This window comes from Salvelinus fontinalis, chromosome 9 (genome assembly GCF_029448725.1).
Source record: "Salvelinus fontinalis isolate EN_2023a chromosome 9, ASM2944872v1, whole genome shotgun sequence".
In the NCBI taxonomy this organism is placed as follows: domain Eukaryota; kingdom Metazoa; phylum Chordata; class Actinopteri; order Salmoniformes; family Salmonidae; genus Salvelinus; species Salvelinus fontinalis.
In genome coordinates this window covers 20,416,910-20,436,259 of record NC_074673.1, presented here as the reverse complement: position 1 = coordinate 20,436,259, position 19,350 = coordinate 20,416,910, and the positions used below count along the sequence as shown (strand labels likewise).

General features: G+C 43.1%; 1 protein-coding gene across 2 annotated transcripts in view; it reads left to right on the top strand.

Moving 5' to 3' along the window:
• Positions 1-18,810, top strand: part of LOC129862235 (CD9 antigen-like) — a 25,464-nt gene extending 6,654 nt beyond the window's left edge. For both annotated transcript variants that reach the window (XM_055933677.1, XM_055933678.1), the window contains exons 2-8: positions 16,037-16,139; positions 16,268-16,365; positions 16,707-16,781; positions 16,902-17,003; positions 17,135-17,224; positions 17,446-17,529; positions 17,678-18,810. In XM_055933677.1, the coding sequence (XP_055789652.1) occupies positions 16,037-16,139; positions 16,268-16,365; positions 16,707-16,781; positions 16,902-17,003; positions 17,135-17,224; positions 17,446-17,529; positions 17,678-17,743 (618 nt within the window). In that variant the 3' untranslated portion in view covers positions 17,744-18,810. The remainder of the gene's footprint in view (positions 1-16,036; positions 16,140-16,267; positions 16,366-16,706; positions 16,782-16,901; positions 17,004-17,134; positions 17,225-17,445; positions 17,530-17,677) is intronic.
• Positions 18,811-19,350: the final 540 nt, after the last annotated feature.

The following is a 19,350-nucleotide window of genomic DNA, read 5'->3' as shown; positions in this document are numbered from 1 at the left end:
ATTAAATAAGAGCGTTAGTTTATTGTGACCATTGCTAGTTTAGACTGTGTAGCTCTTGATTGCATATTTTGGCAACTGAAAACTGGAACATACTTTTTTTCGGGGAGGGTATATATTGGAATTCAGTCTGTTAGATTTTTAAGGATAATATATATATAGGCTTAATTCTGTTTTGTATTCTGCAGATTTCATTTAGAAAAAGCCCATGTTATCACAAGCGAACATGAAACCACTAGCTAACTTGTCAGTTGATGTTCAAAGTTAGAGCTGTTCTATTTAGCGGCGACCACATTTTGACCATGACCGTAAAAACATTATATTCTCTCTAATCACGCTAAATTCTATAAGTAAATCGTTGGTAACTTTTGAACTACATATAGGGTTTGGACTATTGTTTTTCAGATACAATGTTCTATTGAATGAAACAGTAATTTTATGGGTGAACACTAGGCTTGTGCGGTGTACCGTCTACTTGGGTATTTGGAAAAAGTCACAGGATGGTTTTTCAATACTGTCAACATGTTTTTTTTGTACATTTGAATATTTGTAGTTACTTTTTAAGTAAATACCTGCAGTCAACTTGTGCAATACGTTAGGAGATAAAGAACATTGCATTCATAATTTGACCTGTCACATTATTATGAAGCTTATGGTAGTCCCCAGTCACTTGTTACTTAGTGTTTGTTTACAAGCATACAACAGAGACCGGAGCCTTGTGAGTCACTCTGTTGTACAGCTAGAGCCAGGTGATGTAATTACAGTATGGAATTCACAACTAATTGTTTGCGATTTAGACATCTTATAACTATTAAGGTAACTGTCTAAAATGTGCTAAATGCTATGCAGTTTTGCTCATTTAGTAGCTAGTTAGCTATCTAGCTAAGTGTTTAGCTTCTTCCAAAATCAAGCATGACAACAGTAGAGAATCCCATCCTGGATCAAGAGCCTTGTTGGCTAATATTTGTTTTGTGCATGCAGCAAACTGATTAGCATTTTTGAGTTACTTGTATAGTTTAGGTTAGAAACTATACAAAATGTTTCCAATGTTCTCGTTAGCATTCTCTATGGGATTTTGCATGTACTTGTTAGCATTGCTAACTTTCGGATTACAGAGTATCAGTGTGGTTTGAGAACAGCGCCCCTTGTGTTCAGTACCGGTATTACTGAATATTCCGGCATGGCATAAGGTCGGTATGAAGGTATAACAATCTGGATACTGCCCAAGACAAGTGAACACCCTACATTCTCTTCGAATGGAGAACAAAGCATGAGTAATCTACCGACTCACTGAGCTTACTTGGCCTTGTTAGGTTTGGTCTGATCAGACTTGTTATCCACACTGCAGAACAAGCACTAGTGATGCCAGGGCAGCTGTTTGTTTACCTGCACCCACTTCCAATTGCTAACAACCCATCCGCAACCGCCCAACTATGTGAAAACGGGAAAGATTTGATGTGCAAAATTTCCATATGACATCAGTTTTACAGATTTAGGAAATGAAAAGCTGTTTATTAAACAAACCCAACATGTGTTTGATAAGATTTCAGTTTGGCTTGGATGCATATTTTGTGTGGTTGAACTACTATTTGCTTTTATGATGCTGATAAAGATAGCACCACCACCTTCACAGACAGTACCTAACCGCACATTCAATTAAGGCACAGGGCGAGATCCAGGAGGCAGATGGTTGGAGTCTTACAATATTTATTAATCCAAAAAGGGATAGGCAAGAGAATGGTCGTGTACAGGCAAAAGGTCAAAACCAGTTCAGAGTCCAATAGGTAACGAAGGGCAGGCAGATTCAAGGTCAGGGCAGGCAGGATGATCAGGCAGGTGGGAAAGTAGTCCAGAGTCAGGCAGTGGTCAAAACCGGGAGGACTAGCAAAAGAGAATAGAAAAGGAGTATGGGGAAAACCACGCTGGTTGACTTGACTAAACATACAAGACGAACTGACACGGAGAGACAGGAAACACAGGGATAAATACACTGGGGAAAATAAGTGACACCTGGAGGGGGTGGAGACAATCACAGGGACAGGTGAAACAGATCAGGGCGTGACACATTCATTCTCTCAAGATGCTGAAAGATATAAATCATATTTCTCCACTCCACACATTTGGTGTGTCATTTTACTGCAATAAATACTTAATTCTGCAGGAGTTAATATTAGGCCTACAGTGCCTTCAGAAAGTATTCACACCCCTTAACTTTTTCCACCTTTTGTTGTGTTACAAAATTGGATTAAAATGTATTTGATTGTCATTTTTTGTCAACGATCAACACAAAATGCTCTAATGTCAAAGTGGCAGAAAATTTCTAACATTTGTATATTAAAAATATATATATATCTTGATTCAAACCCTTGAGTCAATACATGTTAGAACCACCTTTGGCAGCGATTACAGCTGTGAGTCTTTCTGGGTAAGTCTCTAAGAACTTTGCACACCTGGATTGTACAATATTTGCATATTATTCTATCAAGTTCGTTGTTGATCATTGCTGGACAGCCATTTTCAAGTCTTGCCATAGATTTTCAAGCCAATTTAAGTCAAAACTGTAACTTGGCCTCTCAGGAACATTCAATGTCATCTCTGTAAGCATCTCCACTGTAAATGTGGCCTTGTGTTTTAGGTTACTGTCCTGCTGAAAGGTACATTTTTCTCACATTGTCTGTTGGAAAGCAGACTGAACCATGTCTTCCTCTAGGATTTTGCCTGTGCTTAGCTCTATTCCATTTATTTGTATCATTAAAATCTCCTTAGTCCTTGCCGATGACAAGCATACCCATAACATGATGCAGCCACCACAATGCTTGAAAATATGAAGAATGGTACTCAGGGATGTGTTGTGTTGGATTTGCCCCAAATATAATGCTTTTGTGTTCAGGTCATCAATTTCATTTTTCCCATTTTTTTTTTGCAGTTTTACTTTAGTGCAACATGATACGTGTTTTGGAATATTTGTATTATGTACTGGCTTCCTTCTTTTTACTCTGTCAATTAGGTTAGTATTGTGGAGTAACTACAATGTTGTTTATCCATCCTCAGTTGGGGTACAGAGATGAGGTAGTCATTCAAAAATCATGTTAAACACTATTATGGTACACAGAGTGAGTCCATGCAACTTATTATGGGGCTCCCGAGTGGCGCAGCAGTCTAAGGCACTGTATCTCAGTGCTAGAGGTGTCACTACAGACCCTGGTTTGATTAAAGGCTGTATCACAACTGGCTGTGATTGGGAGTCCCATAGGGCGGCTTACAATTGGCCTAGCGTCGTCTGGGTTAGGGTTTGGCTGGGGTCGGCCGTCATTGTAAACAATAATTTGTTCTTAACTGACTTGCCTAGTTAAATAAGGTTAAATAAATAAAACTACAAATTATGTGACTTGTTAAGCACACTTTTACTCCTGAACTTATTTAGGCTTGCAATAACAAAGGGTTGAATACTTATTGACTCAAGACATTTCAGCTTTTCATTTTCAATTCATTAGTTTAAAAAAGTAGATAAAAAAAAAATCCATTATAAATTCAGGCTGTAACAACAAAGTGTGGAAAAAGTCAAGAGGTGAGAATACTTTCTGAAGGCACTGTATATTTTTCTATGTGAGAGGTTATAGACCTACTGTCAGTATATTAGGCTATGTGAGAGGTTATATACCTACATTCAGTGTCTAGATTTCAGTTATGCTATATTCTATTTAACCCATCTGAATAGTACAGTTTCCTTGACTTGCCATTTGGAAGTCCCCGTCTTGTGACTGTTGAATTTGTATAGCATCTCACAATCATCACACATAACATATCCGGCACTGCTATGGTCCTCTTTTGCCACTTCACCAAATCTTTCCCAAACATTAGACTACTAATGATTTTAAACTCCATTTGGCAACATTTCTCTTATTGAATTAAACACACACATCTTCCTTTTTGCCTCAGATGATCGACGTTTGTCAATTGGTGTTTATTTGGCACGCTAAAGTAATAACTCCAGATAAATTAAAGAAAAACTTCAATCAAATCAAATGAAATTTATTTATAAAGCCCTTCTTACATCAGCTGATATCTCAAAGTGCTGTACAGAAACCCAGCCTAAAACCCCAAACAGCAAGCAATGCAGGTGTAGAAGCACGGTGGCTAGGAAAAACTCCCTAGAAAGGCCAGAACCTAGGAAGAAACATAGAGAGGAACCAGGTTATGGGGGGGGGGGGGGGGGGTGCCGGGTGGAGATTATAACAGAACATGGACAAGATGTTCAAATGTTCATAGATGACCAGCATGGTCAAATAATAATAATCACAGTGGTTGTAGAGGGTGCAACAGGTCAGCACCTCAGGAGTAAATGTCAGTTGGCTATTAATAGCCGATCATTCAGAGTATCTGCTTCTACACCTGCATTGCTTGCTGTTTGGGGTTTTAGGCTGGGTTTCTGTACAGCACTTTGAGATATCAGCTGATGTACGAAGGGCTATATAAATACATTTGACTTGATTTGAGTATCTCTACTGCTCCTGCTGTCTCTAGAGAGTTGAAAACAGCAGGTCTGGGACAGGTAGCACGTCCGGTGAATAGGTCAGGGTTCCATAGCCGCAGGCACAACAGTTGAAACTGGAGCAGCAGCACGGCCAGGTGGACTGGGGACAGCAAGGAGTCATCAGGCCAGGTAGTCCTGAGGCATGGTCCTAGGGCTCAGGTCCTCCGAGAGAAAGAAAGAAAGAAAGAAAGAAAGAAAGAAAGAGAGAGAATTAGAGAGAGCATACTTAAATTCACACAGGACACCGGATAAGACAGGAGAAATACTCCAGATATAACAGATTGACCCTAGCCCCCGACACATAAACTACTGCAGCATAAATACTGGAGGCTCAATATAGCCTATAGATAGGAATTGCACAAGAATTATACATTCATGGGTTTTAATTCATTGTTTTCTCTTTATTCAACCCACCCGCCCTTCAGCCACACAATATTTAATTGCCCTAAACTTACCCGCGCATCACTAATGCTGATACACTCATACACACACACACACCCCCTGGAGCAGATCACTATTCTCCATCGAGGCTAAAGTTAATAATTAGATTGAGGAGGCGGTTTGAGGAATATGTGTGTGTGGGACATAGACATACAGACAGATGGATATAGCGTGAAAGAGTGCAACTGAGTGCAACTGTTGCATGTACCAACCTGATCCTGGCTTAATGATACTCTCAACAATAAATACAAATCTAGTCAGATGATTGAAGATGCCACATTTCTTTATTTTAAAGACACAATTGGTGAGAATAGGAGTCACCCTAGGAAGTTGTTGCACTCCCTGAAACAGTTGGGATATAGTGATGAACAGAAAACAAATTGCAAAAGCTTGGGTCTTGAGGTCAATGTGGAAATCACGTTTGACAAGGAAGTGGTAGCTGACAATCCAAACTTTTTTCACAACAGTTGCCTCAAATTTGGTTGAGAAGCTACCTGGTTGCACTGGAGTGTATGGGGAGGGTCAGGTCTTGGGCTATTACTCCAAGTGATTGCCTTTTCCTTTACAGCAGTGTCTCAGGCTGAAGTTGTCGAGAGACTGTCTGAACTAAACTGCTCTAAAGGTACAGGCCTCGACAATATCCCTGACAGGTTTTTAAGAGATGGAGCTGAACTTATTGTTCCTTGTGTCACCCATTTAATCAACATCTCTATTGAGCAGGGTAGAGTCCCAACGTATGTACAAAACTAGAGTGATCCCTATCCACAAGAAGGGCAGCAAAACAGACAAGGGAAACTATAGACCTGTATTCATTTTGAGTGTGCTGTCTAAATTGCTTGAAAAAGTCACGTATGAAAGATTGAGGAATATACCATCAAGTAAAAAAATAAATACTAATAAACAAATACGAGGTATTAGGTGAACAATAGGTAAGTAAAGAAATAAAAACAACAGTAAAAAGACAGTGAAAAATAACAGTAGCGAGTCTATAACAGTAGCGTGGCTTTATAAAGGCACCAGTTAGTCGGGCTGATTGAGGTAGTATGTACATGTAGATATAGTTAGAGTGACTATGCATATATGATAAACAGAGAGTAGCAGTAGCGTAAAAGAGGGGTTGGCGGGTGGTGGGTAGCGGGTAGCGGGACACAATGCAGATAGCCCGGGTAGCCAATGTGCGGGGGCACCGGTTGGTCGGGCTAATTGAGGTATGTACATGATTGTTTAGTTAAAGTGACCATGCATATATGATAAACAGAGAGTAGCAGCAGCATAAAAGAGGGGTTGGTGATGGGGGGGCACACAATGCAAATAGTCCGGGTAGCCATTTGATTACCTGTTCAGGAGTCTTATGGCCTGGGGGTAAAAACTGTTGAGAAGCCTTTTTGTCCTAGACTTGGCACTCCGGTACCGCTTGCCATGCGGTAGTAGAGAGAACAGTCTATGGGGTCTTTGACAATTTTTAGGGCCTTCCTCTGACACTGCCTGGTATAGAGGTCCTGGATGACAGGCAGCTTAGCCTCAGTGATGTACTGGGCCGTATGCACCACCTTCTGTAGTGCCTTGCGGTTGGAGGCCGAGCAGTTGCCGTACCAGGCAGTGATGCAACCAGTCAGAATGCTCTCGATGTTGCAGCTGTAGAACCTTTTGAGGATCTGAGGACCCATGCCAAATCTTTTTAGTTTCCTGAGGGGGAATAGGCTTTGTCGTGCCCTCTTCATGACTGTATTGGTGTGTTTGGACCATTTTAGTTTGTTGGTGATGTGGACACCAAGGAACTTGAAGCTCTCAACCTGCTCCACTACAGCCCCGTCAATGAGAATGGGGGCATGCTTGGTCCTCCTTTTCTTGTAGTCCACAATCTTCTCCTTAGTCTTTGTTACGTTGAAGGATAGGTTGTTATTCTGGCACCACCTGGCCAGGTCTCTGACCTCCTCCCTAATCAGCTGTCTCGTCATTGTCGGTGATCAGGCCTACCACTGTTGTGTCGTCTGCAAACTTAATGATGGTGTTGGAGTCGTGCCTGGCCACGCAGTCGTGGGTGAACAGGGAGTACAGGAGGGGACTGAGGACGCACCCCTGAGGGGCTCCAGTGTTGAGGATCAGCGTGGCAGATGTGTTGCTACCTACCCTCACCACCTGGGGGTGGTCCGTCAGGAAGTCCAGGATCCAGTTGCAGAGGGAGATGTTTAGTCCCAGGATACTTAGCTTAGTGATGAGCTTTGAGGGTACTATGGTGTTGAACGCTGAGCTGTAGTCAATGAATAGCATTCTCACGTAGGTGTTCCTTTTGTCTAGGTGGGAAAGGGCAGTGTGGAGTGCAATAGAGATTGCATCATCTGTGGATCTGTTTGGGCGGTACGCAAATTGGAGTGGGTCTAGGGTTTCTGGGATAATGGGATAATGGTGTTGATGTGAGCCATGACTAGCCTTTCAAAGCACTTCATGGCTACGGACGTGAGTGCTACGGGTCTGTAGTCATTTAGGCAGGTTGCCTTCATGTTCTTGGGCCCAGGCACTATGGTGGTCTGCTTGAAACATGTTGGTATTACAGACTCAATCAGGGACATGTTGAAAATGTCAGTGAAGACACCTGCCAGTTGGTCAGTACATGCACACGTCCTGATAATCCGAATGGCCCCGCAGCCTTGTGAATGTTGACCTGTTTAAAGGTCTTACTCACGTCAGATACGGAGAGCGTGATCACACAGTCATCCGGAACAGCTGATGCTCTCATGCATGCCTCAGTGTTGCTTGCCTCGAAGCGAGCATAAAAGTGGTTTAGCTCATCTGGTAGGCTCGTGTCACTGGGCAGCTCGCGGCTGTGCTTCCCTTTGTAGTCTGTAATAGTTTGCAAGCCCTGCCACATAACACGAGCGTCGGAGCCTGTGTAGTATGATTCAATCTTAGGATGAAACTCTGTGTTTGTGTTTTCATACGCTGTTCCTCTTACCAAACATGTGTAAATATAAATGTACAAAAACTGTTAATTGTACAAGATACTCTCTTGACCCTTTGCCTGTTTGATGGTTCGTTGGAGGGCATAGCAGGATTTCTTATAAGCTTCCGGGTTAGAGTCCCGCACCTTTCATTTTTGCTTGTAAGCAGGAATCATGAGGATAGATTTGTGGTCGGATTTACCAAATGGAGGGCGAGGGAGAGCTTTGTACGTGTCTCTGTGTGTAGAGTACAGATGATCTAGAATTTTTTTCACTCTGGTTGCACATTTAACATGTTGATAGAAATTAGGTGGAACTGATAAGTTGATAAGTTTCCCAGCATTAAAGTCTCCGGCCACTAGGAGCGCCGCCTCTGGGTGAGCGGTTTACTGTTTGCTTATTTCCTTATACAGCTGACTGAGTGCGGTCTTAGTGCCAGCATCCGTCTGTGGTGGTAAATAGACAGCCATGAAAAGTATAGCTGAAAACTCTCTAGGCAAGTAGTGTGGTCTGCATTTTATCACAAGATACTCTACTGCAGGTGTGCAAAATCTAGAGACTTCCTTAGTATCATGCTCTACAAGTGAAAAGCCTTTGGTTTTAATTGCAGGGCCATTGACTGGGTTAAGTCCTATTCAACAAGAAGAGACTAAATGGTGTATGTTAATGGGAAACATTCAAGTGCAAAGGGGATTAGCTGTGGGACCACAGGGAGCATCCTTGGCCCTCTTCTATTCCTACTGTACATTAACAATATGAAATTAGCCTGCTCTCGTCATTTGTTTTTGTATGCTGATGACTCTGCTCCACTGGTGTCCCATGAGAACAAAGCCTCAGAAGAAGAGATCGTTAGTGCAGAGTTATCCAATATCAGTAAATGGCTTTCAGATAAGAAAATAAGAAAATGACCCGCATCTTAAAAACAGAATCCATCTTATTTGGTTCCAGAGTAAAGCTTGCAGGGTCCCCTGGTTTAAATATCAAAGTGGGCAACTCAGTGGTTACACCAAAAACCTCAGTCAGCTACCTTGAGTCTGAATTGGATAGATATCTGACTGCTGAGACTATGGGCCTAAAGCAAGTGTCAAACTCATTCCACGAAGAGATGAGTGTCTGCAGATTTTCACTCCACCCTTGTACTTAATTGATTAATTAAGGTCACTAATTAGTAAGGATCCACCCTCACCTGGTTGTCTAGGTCTTATTTGAAAGGAAAAAAATCTAATTCGCAGACACTCGGCCCTCCGTAGAATGAGTTTGACACCTGTTGTGGAAAATTAAATAAAAAATTGTTACATACATAACATGCTATCCAGTGTTTTACTGCTTAAAGAATAGTCTCGTTATATGCTAGTGTTTTTTCTAACCTGATACAAACTTGTCTTTGTGTGATTTAGTCAATAGACTGGGCGTATAGCTAAGATCCGTTTAGGTGCGACCTCAGCATGTGAGACATCCTTTGCGTTTACTATCTACAGGAAGTCATCTATGTGGAACCTTGCAGGTAGGATCACATTATAGTGTGAACTGTGACAAAACTCTGTTATCTTCTTATGGCTGCAAGGGGCAGCACCGAGTAACCTGGAAAGAGGTGGCCATTTCAAACGGCCTCCTACTCAATTCTTGCTCGTACAATATGCATATTATCATTTCTATTGGATAGAAAACACTCTCTAGTTTCTTAAACCGTTTGAATTATTTCTCTAAGTGAACCAGAACTCTTTCTGCAGCCCATTTCCTTTCCGGAAGTGAGATTTCCAAATGCGAGGTCTTTTTTCAAGAGCTTGTCTATAAAAGGGCATGTCACTTGGGACCCTAGAAACACGTCATACGCCTTCCCCTGGGTGTCATGCGGAAGTGAGAGCAGAAAGGACTTGAATATCTCGTTCTGGGATTGAATACAGCCTCTTGGAGTGAGAGGTCCGCCATAATTATTTTTTTCGAAGGCGCGAAGTTGGACCTTAAATTGCCTCCTGGAAAACCGTCGTTATAGGTGAATATAATCTCCGGCTTCGATTTTACTTGATACATGTCACAATATCATCCTAAAGTATGTTTTTTCAATATATTTTAATTATATTATTGAAATTTATTCGGGACTTTAGACGTGATGCGTTGGAAGAATTTTTTCAAGAAGGAGAGGTTAGCGTCGCACGGCCAGTGTGCTTGCTAATTCAAGAGGGAAATAGTTCGTTCTGGATCCAAACAAAGACCGTTCTGGACAATGGACCCCTTTACAACATTCTGATGGAAGATCAACAAAGATAAGGACCCAATTTGGGATGCTATTTCATATATCTGTCGAGCTGTGCTATCGCTACCGATTACTTGGAATCAATGCTGTTGTGTGTTAGCCATTGCAGTAAGCTAATACACTGCTCAAAAAAATAAAGGGAACACTTAAACAACACAATGTAACTCCAAGTCAATCACACTTCTGTGAAATCAAACTGTCCACTAAGGAAGCAACACTGATTGACAATAAATTTCACATGCTGTTGTGCAAATGGAGTAGACAAAAGGTGGAAATTATAGGCAATTAGCAAGACACCCCCAAAAAAGGAGTGATTCTGCAGGTGGTGACCACAGACCACTTCTCAGTTCCTATGCTTCCTGGCGGATGTTTTGGTCACTTTTGAATGCTGGCGGTGCTCTCACTCTAGTGGTAATATGAGACGGAGTCTACAACCCACACAAGTGGCTCAGGTAGTGCAGTTCATCCAGGATGGCACATCAATGCGAGCTGTGGCAAAAAGGTTTGCTGTGTCTGTCAGCGTAGTGTCCAGAGCATGGAGGCGCTACCAGGAGACAGGCCAGTACATCAGGAGACGTGGAAGAGGCCGTAGGAGGGCAACAACCCAGCAGCAGGACCGCTACCTCCGCCTTTGTGCAAGGAGGTGCACTGCCAGCGCCCTGCAAAATGACCTCCAGCAGGCCACAAATGTGCATGTGTCTGCTCAAACGGTTAGAAACAGACTCCATGAGGGTGGTATGAGGGCCCGACGTCCACAGGTGGGGGTTGTGCTTACAGCCCAACACCGTGCAGGACGTTTGGCATTTGCCAGAGAACACCAAGATTGGCAAAATTCGCCACTGGCGCCCTGTGCTCTTCACAGATGAAAGCAGGTTCACACTGAGCACATGAGCACATGTGACAGAGTCTGGAGACGCCGTGGAGAACGTTCTGCTGCCTGCAACATCCTCCAGCATGACCGGATTGGCGATGGGTCAGTCATGGTGTGATGTGGCATTTCTTTGTGGGGCCGCACAGCCCTCCATGTGCTCGCCAGAGGTAGCCTGACTGCCATTAGGTACCGAGATTAGATCCTCAGACCCCTTGTGAGACCATATGCTGACACATGCACATTTGTGGCCTGCTGGAGGTCATTTTGCAGGGCACTGGCAGTGCACCTCCTTGCACAAAGGCGGAGGTAGCGGTCCTGCTGCTGGGTTGTTGCCCTCCTACGGCCTCCTCCACGTCTCCTGATGTACTGGCCTGTCTCCTGGTAGCGCCTCCATGCTCTGGACACTACGCTGACAGACACAGCAAACCTTTTTGCCACAGCTCGCATTGATGTGCCATCCTGGATGAACTGCACTACCAGAGCCACTTGTGTGGGTTGTAGACTCCGTCTCATGCTACCACTAGAGTGAGAGCACCGCCAGCATTCAAAAGTGACCAAAACATCAGCCAGGAAGCATAGGAACTGAGAAGTGGTCTGTGGTCACCACCTGCAGAATCACTCCTTTTTTGGGGGTGTCTTGCTAATTGCCTATAATTTCCACCTTTTGTCTACTCCATTTGCACAACAGCATGTGAAATTTATTGTCAATCAGTGTTGCTTCCTAAGTGGACAGTTTGATTTCACAGAAGTGTGATTGACTTGGAGTTACATTGTGTTGTTTAAGTGTTCCCTTTATTTTTTTGAGCAGTGTATAACGCTATATTGTGTTTTCGCTGTAAAACACTTAAAAAATCGGAAATATTATCTTTATTCACAAGATCTTTGTCTTTCATTTTGCTATACACCATATATTTTTCTGAAATGTTTTATGATGAGTAATTAGGTAGTTGACGTTGGTGTCTGTATTTACTCTGGCTACTCCCGTGCTATTTCTGACTGTAGCTATGATGGTAGCATCAATGTAAAACTGATTTATAGCTCAAATATGCACATTTTTCGAACAAAATATAGATTTATTGTGTAACATGTTATAGGACTGTCATCTGAGGAAGTTGTTTCTAGGTTTGTTTGGTTGGATCTTGGTTAGTTAGGTTGGCTTTGTGCATGCTACCTGTGCTGTGAAAAATGTCTGTCCGCTTTTGTATTTGGTGGTGAACTAACATAAATATACGTGGTGTTTTTGCTGTAAAACATTTTATAAATCGGACATGTTGGCTGGATTAACAAGATGTTTATCTTTCAAATGCTGTATTGGACTTGTTAATGTGTGAAAGTTAAATATTAAAAAAAAATAGATTTTGAATTTCGCGCCCTGTACCTGAGCTGGATGTTGTCATAAGTGTACCGGTGTCGGGCTGCAGCCATAACAGGTTATACTGTTGAGCCCTCGTGCTATCAACCTCGGGCTCTTAATCTGCACAGACAAACCAATCGCCTTTTACACTATATTCCGCCCCTGTTTCCACACATCTGCTAATCTGCCACATAGTCAAAAGAGGTTGTACTTTTTCTATAAAAGCAGAGAACCGTCCGTATAAGGGCACAAGGCGAGACCCAGATGCAGACACGGGACGCAGATGGTTTGAGTCTTTGTTATTTATTTTGTTATTTATTATATCCAAAAGGGGTAGGCAAGAGAATGGTCGTGGACAGGCAAAAGTCAAAACCAGTTCTGAGTTGAGGAGGTACAGTGTGGCAGGCAGGCTCGAGGTCAGGGCAGGCAGAATGGTCAGGCAGGCGGGTCCAGAAAACAGGCAAGGGTAAAACACAGGAGGACTAGTGAAAGAGAATAGAAAAGGCAGGAGCACGGGAAAAACACGCTGGTTGACTTGGAACATACAAGACAAACTGGCACAGAGAGACAGGAAACACAGGGATATATGCACCAGGGATAACAAGTGACACCTGGAGGGGGTGGAGACAATAACAAGGACAGGTGAAACTGATCAGGGTGTGACAACCCGACTATGTTTGTTAAGCTTTCAACTCTGAACCATTCCTGGCGATGGTGGATTGCATCATTTTTGCAAATCTAATAATTTTGTTGTTTTAAGAATCTGCAGTCTCTCTTGCTATAGAATTTCTCTGACACACATTTTAAGAAAGATAAACCACATAATGACATTCCTAGCTCTGACCTTAAAATATCTAGAGCTGCCGCTTTCAAGAAATCCCGCTATGCCCTCTGACGAACCATCAAACAGGCAACTCATCAATACAGGACTAAGATTGAATCGTACTACACCGGCTCCGATGCTCGTCGGATGTGGCAGGGCTTCCAAACTATTACGTACAACAAAGGGAAGCACAGCCGCGAGCTGCCCAGTGGCACGAGCCTACCAGACGAGCTAAATCCCTTCTACAGTGGCAAGAAAAAGTATGTGAACCCTTTGGAATTACCTGTATTTCTGCATAAATTGGTCATCAAATTTGATCTGAACTTCATCTAAGTCACACCAATAGACAGACATAGTGTACATAAACTAGTAACACACAAATTATTGCATTTTTCTTGTCTATATTGAATACATAATTTAAACATTCACAGTGTAGGTTGGAAAAAGTATGTGAACCCCTAGGCTAAGGACTTCTCCAAAAGCTAATTGGAGTCAGGAGTCAGCTCACCTGGAGTCCAATCAATGAGACGAGATTGGAGATGTTGGTTAGAGCTGCCTTGCCCTATAAAAAGCACACAAAAAAATGGTTTGCTATTCACAAGAAGCATTGCCTGATGTGAACCATGCCTCGAACAAAAGAGATCTCAGAAGACCTAAGATAAAGAATTGTTGACTTGCATGAAGCTGGAAAGGGTTACAAAAGCATCTCTAAAAGCCTTGATGTTCATCAGTCCACGGTAATACAAATTGTCTATAAATGGAGAGAAAGTTCAGCAGTGTTGATACTCTCCCTAAGAGTGTCCGTCCTGCAAAGATGACTGCAAGAACACAACGCAGAAACAGTTTTGTAAAGAGGAATGGTCGAAAATTCATCCTAACCATTGTGCAGGTCTGATCCACAACTACGGAAAATGTTTGGTTGAGGTTATCGCTGCCAAAGGAGGGTCAACCAGTTATTAAATCCAAGGGTTCACATACTTTTCCCACCCTGCACTGTGAATGTTTACACAGTGTGTTCAATAAAGACATATAATTGTTTGTGTGTTATTAGTATAAGTAGACTGTGTTTGTCTATTGTTGTGACCTAGATGCAGATCAGATCAAATGTTATGACCAATTTATGCAGAAATCCAGGTATTTCCAAAGGGTTCACATACCTTTTCTTGCCACTGTATGCACGCTTCGAGGCAAGCAACACTGAAGCATGCATGAAAGCGTCAGCTGTTCCGGACGACTGTGTGATCACACTCTCCGTAGCCGATATGAGTAAGACCTTTAAACAGCTCAACATTCACAGAGCAGCAGGGCCAGACGGATTACCAGGACGTATACTCTGAGCATTCGCTAACCAACTGGCAAGTGTCTTCACTGACATTTTCAACTTGTCCCTGATCGAGTCTGTAATACCAACATGTTTCAAGCAGATCACCATAGTGCCTGTGCCCTAGAACATGAAGGCAACCTGCCTAAATGACTACAGACCCGTAGCACTCACGTCCGTAGCCATGAAGTGCTTTGAAAGGCTGGTCATGGCTCACATCAACACAATTATCCCAGAAACTCTAGACCCACTCCAATTTGCATACCGCCCCAACAGATCCACAGATGATGCAATCTCTAATCATCAAATCAATCATTTGCACTCCACACTGCCCTTTCCCACCTGGACAAAAGGAACACCTACGTGAGAATGCTATTCATTGATTACAGCTCAGCGTTCAACACCATAGCACCCTCAAAGCTCATCACTAAGCTAAGGACCCTTGGACTAAACACCTCCCTCTTCAACTGGATCCTGGACTTCCTGACGGGCCACCCCCAGGTGGTAAGGGTAGGTAGCAACACATCTGCCGCACTGATCCTCAACACAGGGGCCCCTCAGGGGTAAGTGCTTAGTCCCCTCCTGTACTCCCTGTTCACCCATGACTGCATGGCGAAGAATGACTCCAACACCATCATTAAGTTTGCCGACTGCACAATAGTGCCTGATCACTGACAACGAGGAGACAGCCTATCGGGAGGAGGTCAGAGACCTGGCAGTGTGGTGCCAGGATAACAACCTCTCCCTCAACATGATCAAGACAAAGGAGATGATTGTGGACTACAGAAAAAGGAGGACCGAACACACCCCCATTCTCATTGACGGGGCTGTAGTGGAGCAGGTTGAGAGCTTCAAGTTTCTTGGTGGCCACATCACCAACAAACTATCATGGTCCAAACACACCACGGCAGTCGTGAAGAGTGCACGACAAAGCCTGTTCCCCCTCAGGAGACTGAAAAGATTTGGCATGGGTCCTCAGATCTTCAAATTCTACAACTGCACCATCGAGAGCATTCTGACTCGGTGCCCCCACACATTGACTCTGTACCGGAAGCCTCTGTACTGGAACCCCCTGTATATAGCCTCGCTGCTCTTATTTTATTGTTTCTCCTTAATTATTTGTTATATTTCTATTTGTATTTATTTTTTCTTAACTGCATTGTTGTTTAAAGGCTTGTAAGTAAGCATTTCACTGTTGTATTCGGCGCATGTGACTATTTTCTGAAAACATGTTTTTGCTTTGTCATTATGAGGTATTGTGTGTAGATTGATGAGGAGAAAAAAATATTTATTCAATTTTAGAATAAGGCTGGAAATGTAACAAAATATGGGAAAAGTCAAGGGGTCTGAATACTTCCTGAATCCACTGTATCTACTGTAGGAATTGAAGGATAGAGGCTAGCTGTGTGTGTGTGTGTGTCTCTCTCCCCTGGCTTTCCTTGCCCTGGGATAGGTATGTGTGTGTATGATATCTAATATCATGTGTAATGTGTCTGTGTTAGCTTGCAGGTACAGGAGTGCTGGCTATAGGGTTGTGGTTGAGGTTTGACCCAAAGACCAGAGGGCTGTTTGAAGGAGCAGAATCTCCCCATATCTTCTTCACAGGTAACTCACACACTCACACATTTACCCACTCGCACACACACAAGCATGCACACACATACATGATCAAATATCACTGCAGGTGCTCTGGTGGTGTGTGTGTGTGTGTGTGTGTGTGTGTTTGTGTGTAGGTGTGTATATCCTCATAATTGCAGGGTCATTAATGATGGTTGTTGGGTTCCTGGGATGCTGTGGAGCGATTCAGGAGTCACCGTGTATGCTGGGGCTGGTGAGTTAACCTCTATACCTCCTCTCCTCTCCTATCCTCTCCTGTCTTCTCCTCTCCTGTCCTGTCTTCTCTCCTCTCCTGTCCTGTCCTCCCCTCTTTATCTTTCTCTTTGTAGTCAGTTGGACTGTTGACTGTTGGGGCTGATAGTCTGATACTCTGTGACTTCAGTATATCACTGGTTACAGAACAGATTCATGGCCAGATCTCGTTCTCTCTGTCTCTCTCTTTTTTTCGCTCTCTTTCGATTTCTAATCCTCTTTTACAAAATCCCTCCTCAGCAGTGGTTTGTGTCAGGGGGCACATACACACACAAAAGTTATATGCGTATCTCTCTCTTGCAGTTCTTCTTCTTTCTCCTCATCATATTCGCCATCGAGGTCGCCGCTGGAATCTGGGGGTTCTCCAACCAAAGCAAGGTGCCAAAACATGTTACATCCCCCGTTCTGTGTAACATTAAATCCCTTACCCTGTTCTTCTCTTTGTTACATTAAAACCCTTTCCCTACGTTTTGTCACATTGCAACCCTTCCTCTACAGGTGGTTGATGACATCACTCAGTTCTACTTGGAGACATATCAGAACTACCAGAACACTTCACAGGACACACTGAGAGAGACACTCCGTCTCATACAGACTGGGGTAATCATGTAGTTAATGTGTTTGCTTGTGTGTGTATTGTCTAGGGGGTTGGGAGCAGAAACAAATACCTTCCACATAAAAACAGTTGGACAAATAAGGTACCATTCTATTCTACCCTGTGTGTGTTACAGTTGGACTGCTGCGGACCAACAGGTTCCTTTGTGGACTTTGCCAAAGATACCTGTCCCCCAAGAGATGGGCTGGATAGCCTCATCACCAAGGTAACACCCTGATCTGTGATTGTGTTTGTGGTCAGGTGTTCCTCCTTCCACTTTGTGTAATGTCTACAGCCCCTTGATGGATATATATATGTGTGTGTGTGTGTGTGTGTGTGTGTGTGTGTGTGTGTGTGTGTGTGTGTGTGTGTGTGTGTGTGTGTGTGTGTGTGTGTGTGTGTGTGTGTGTGTGTGTGTGTGTGTGTGTGTGTGTGTGTGTGTTGCAGAGCTGTCCTGATGCTATAGATGAAGTGTTTGACTCTAAGCTGCACGTCATAGGAGGAGTGGGCATCGCTATTGGAGTCATCATGGTAAGACACACACACACACACAGCGAAACGGAAGACCATGTTAGCCCACAATGCCCTATTACTGACATACAGATAGAAAGGCTGACGGACAACCTCCCTACAATAGAGAACGCTTAATTTATTCTGCATTTCCCATTCTATTCCCCAGGTGTTTGGGATGATCTTTAGCATGCTGCTCTGCTGTGCCATCAGGAAGTCACGGGAGATCGTCTGATGATGTTATCATTACCATGACGATGCCTTTTAATGTTGCATGATGTCATTCCTAGTTACATGACTTTTGTTTACTTGTTGAGAAAGGTCGGCCTGAGAGCTAGCAGCTGCCAACGAGTACTTTAGATCCCCTAACCTCTGTAACAAGGATCTGCTACACCTGGTGATCGAGGGGATCAGCCTGAGGACGGTGCTGCGCAGAATCACCCTGTATCCTAAACATCTACTCATGAAGTGATCTAGGTTAGCAAATCTGTGCAGTGCCTTTCTCAGGCTGATCCTCTCTAACATGGAATCTGTCCAGTGCTCAGGTCGACACTCCTAAACCATCATGGTGATGTCACTGTTCACTGATTGGCCCTGTGAGAAACTAGTTCAGGAAGTGAAATAAACATAACACATTTGTGATTTATGATGAATTAAGAGATCTATGAATAGTAGTCTAGAGGTGTCATAAAAAAAACACAACTGCTCAATGATTTAAATTAAACTATTGATGAAATAATGGCATGACGATGTAAGCAAAATATATTCTATTAATGATTGTAATAATATTGTACTGTGATCACATTTCTACCAAAATAACATCGGAAGGACCAGGGGTGGCCCTAAGACAACTCGCTATAGCAAAGCGACTCAAACTATACCGTTCCTTAGCCAGGGCCAATTAAATCATCACATTGTGACAAGTTCCCAATGATATTGCAGGCTGTGGTCTGTGGTGAGCTTATTTCTCCCGTTCTTTGAAATAGAGGGGCAGCTTGGTCGCTCCAGTAGAGTACAAGAACCCCTCTTTCTCTTGATCTCTCTCTCTCCCTCTCACACTCTCTCTCCTTCTTACTCTCTCGCTCTACCCAATTTGAAAACGCCTTGAAGTCTCTGACTCTTTTTATAAAGTTGATTTTTATTTGTGACCAAGTTTTTGGTGAGTTGTAGTCAGTTTTACAGTATATTTAGATCTATGTTAGATTACAGTGACTTTTATAACATCTATGCCATTTCACACTGGTCTGGTTGGTTGATGCACCAAAACAAATGAGCCAAATAAACTGTAACCTCTGATCCTAATTCTGGTCTTGTGTGTGACTGAGAGAGTAAAACATGTCTGTCAGCTTTCACAGCTTCCTGCTACTGTGGAAAATAACAACCTGATCTCATTAGCCTCTCCTTCTTTTATCTCTCTCTCTCTCTCTGTAATGAGTTACACGCACACACATATACACATCTAAGTCCTCTTTTGGAAAGGTACAGAGCAGCGTCACAAGCTACACCTCACACACACCTTGCAATGATATTGTGTGTGTGTAGTTAGAGTTTAACTTGAGTGTTTAGTTCAGATCCATGTGGTTGGCTGAACCTCAGCCTTGGTAACAGTTGTTAGGGCTGGAACCGGTAAGACAGTTGGGCGTCAGCCTCCACACCCTTATAAAAGACCACACAGCGGTGTGTGTGTGTGTGTGTGTGTGTGTGCGTGCGTGCGCATTAAACCTAACCATAGGGTGGTAATACAGTGTACTTACAAATGTCTGCACAAGAGTGAAGGTTTCCTGCGAGAGAGTAATGGTTAATGTGATTGGATGTTCATTATTTGACTAGGCTACCTGTATT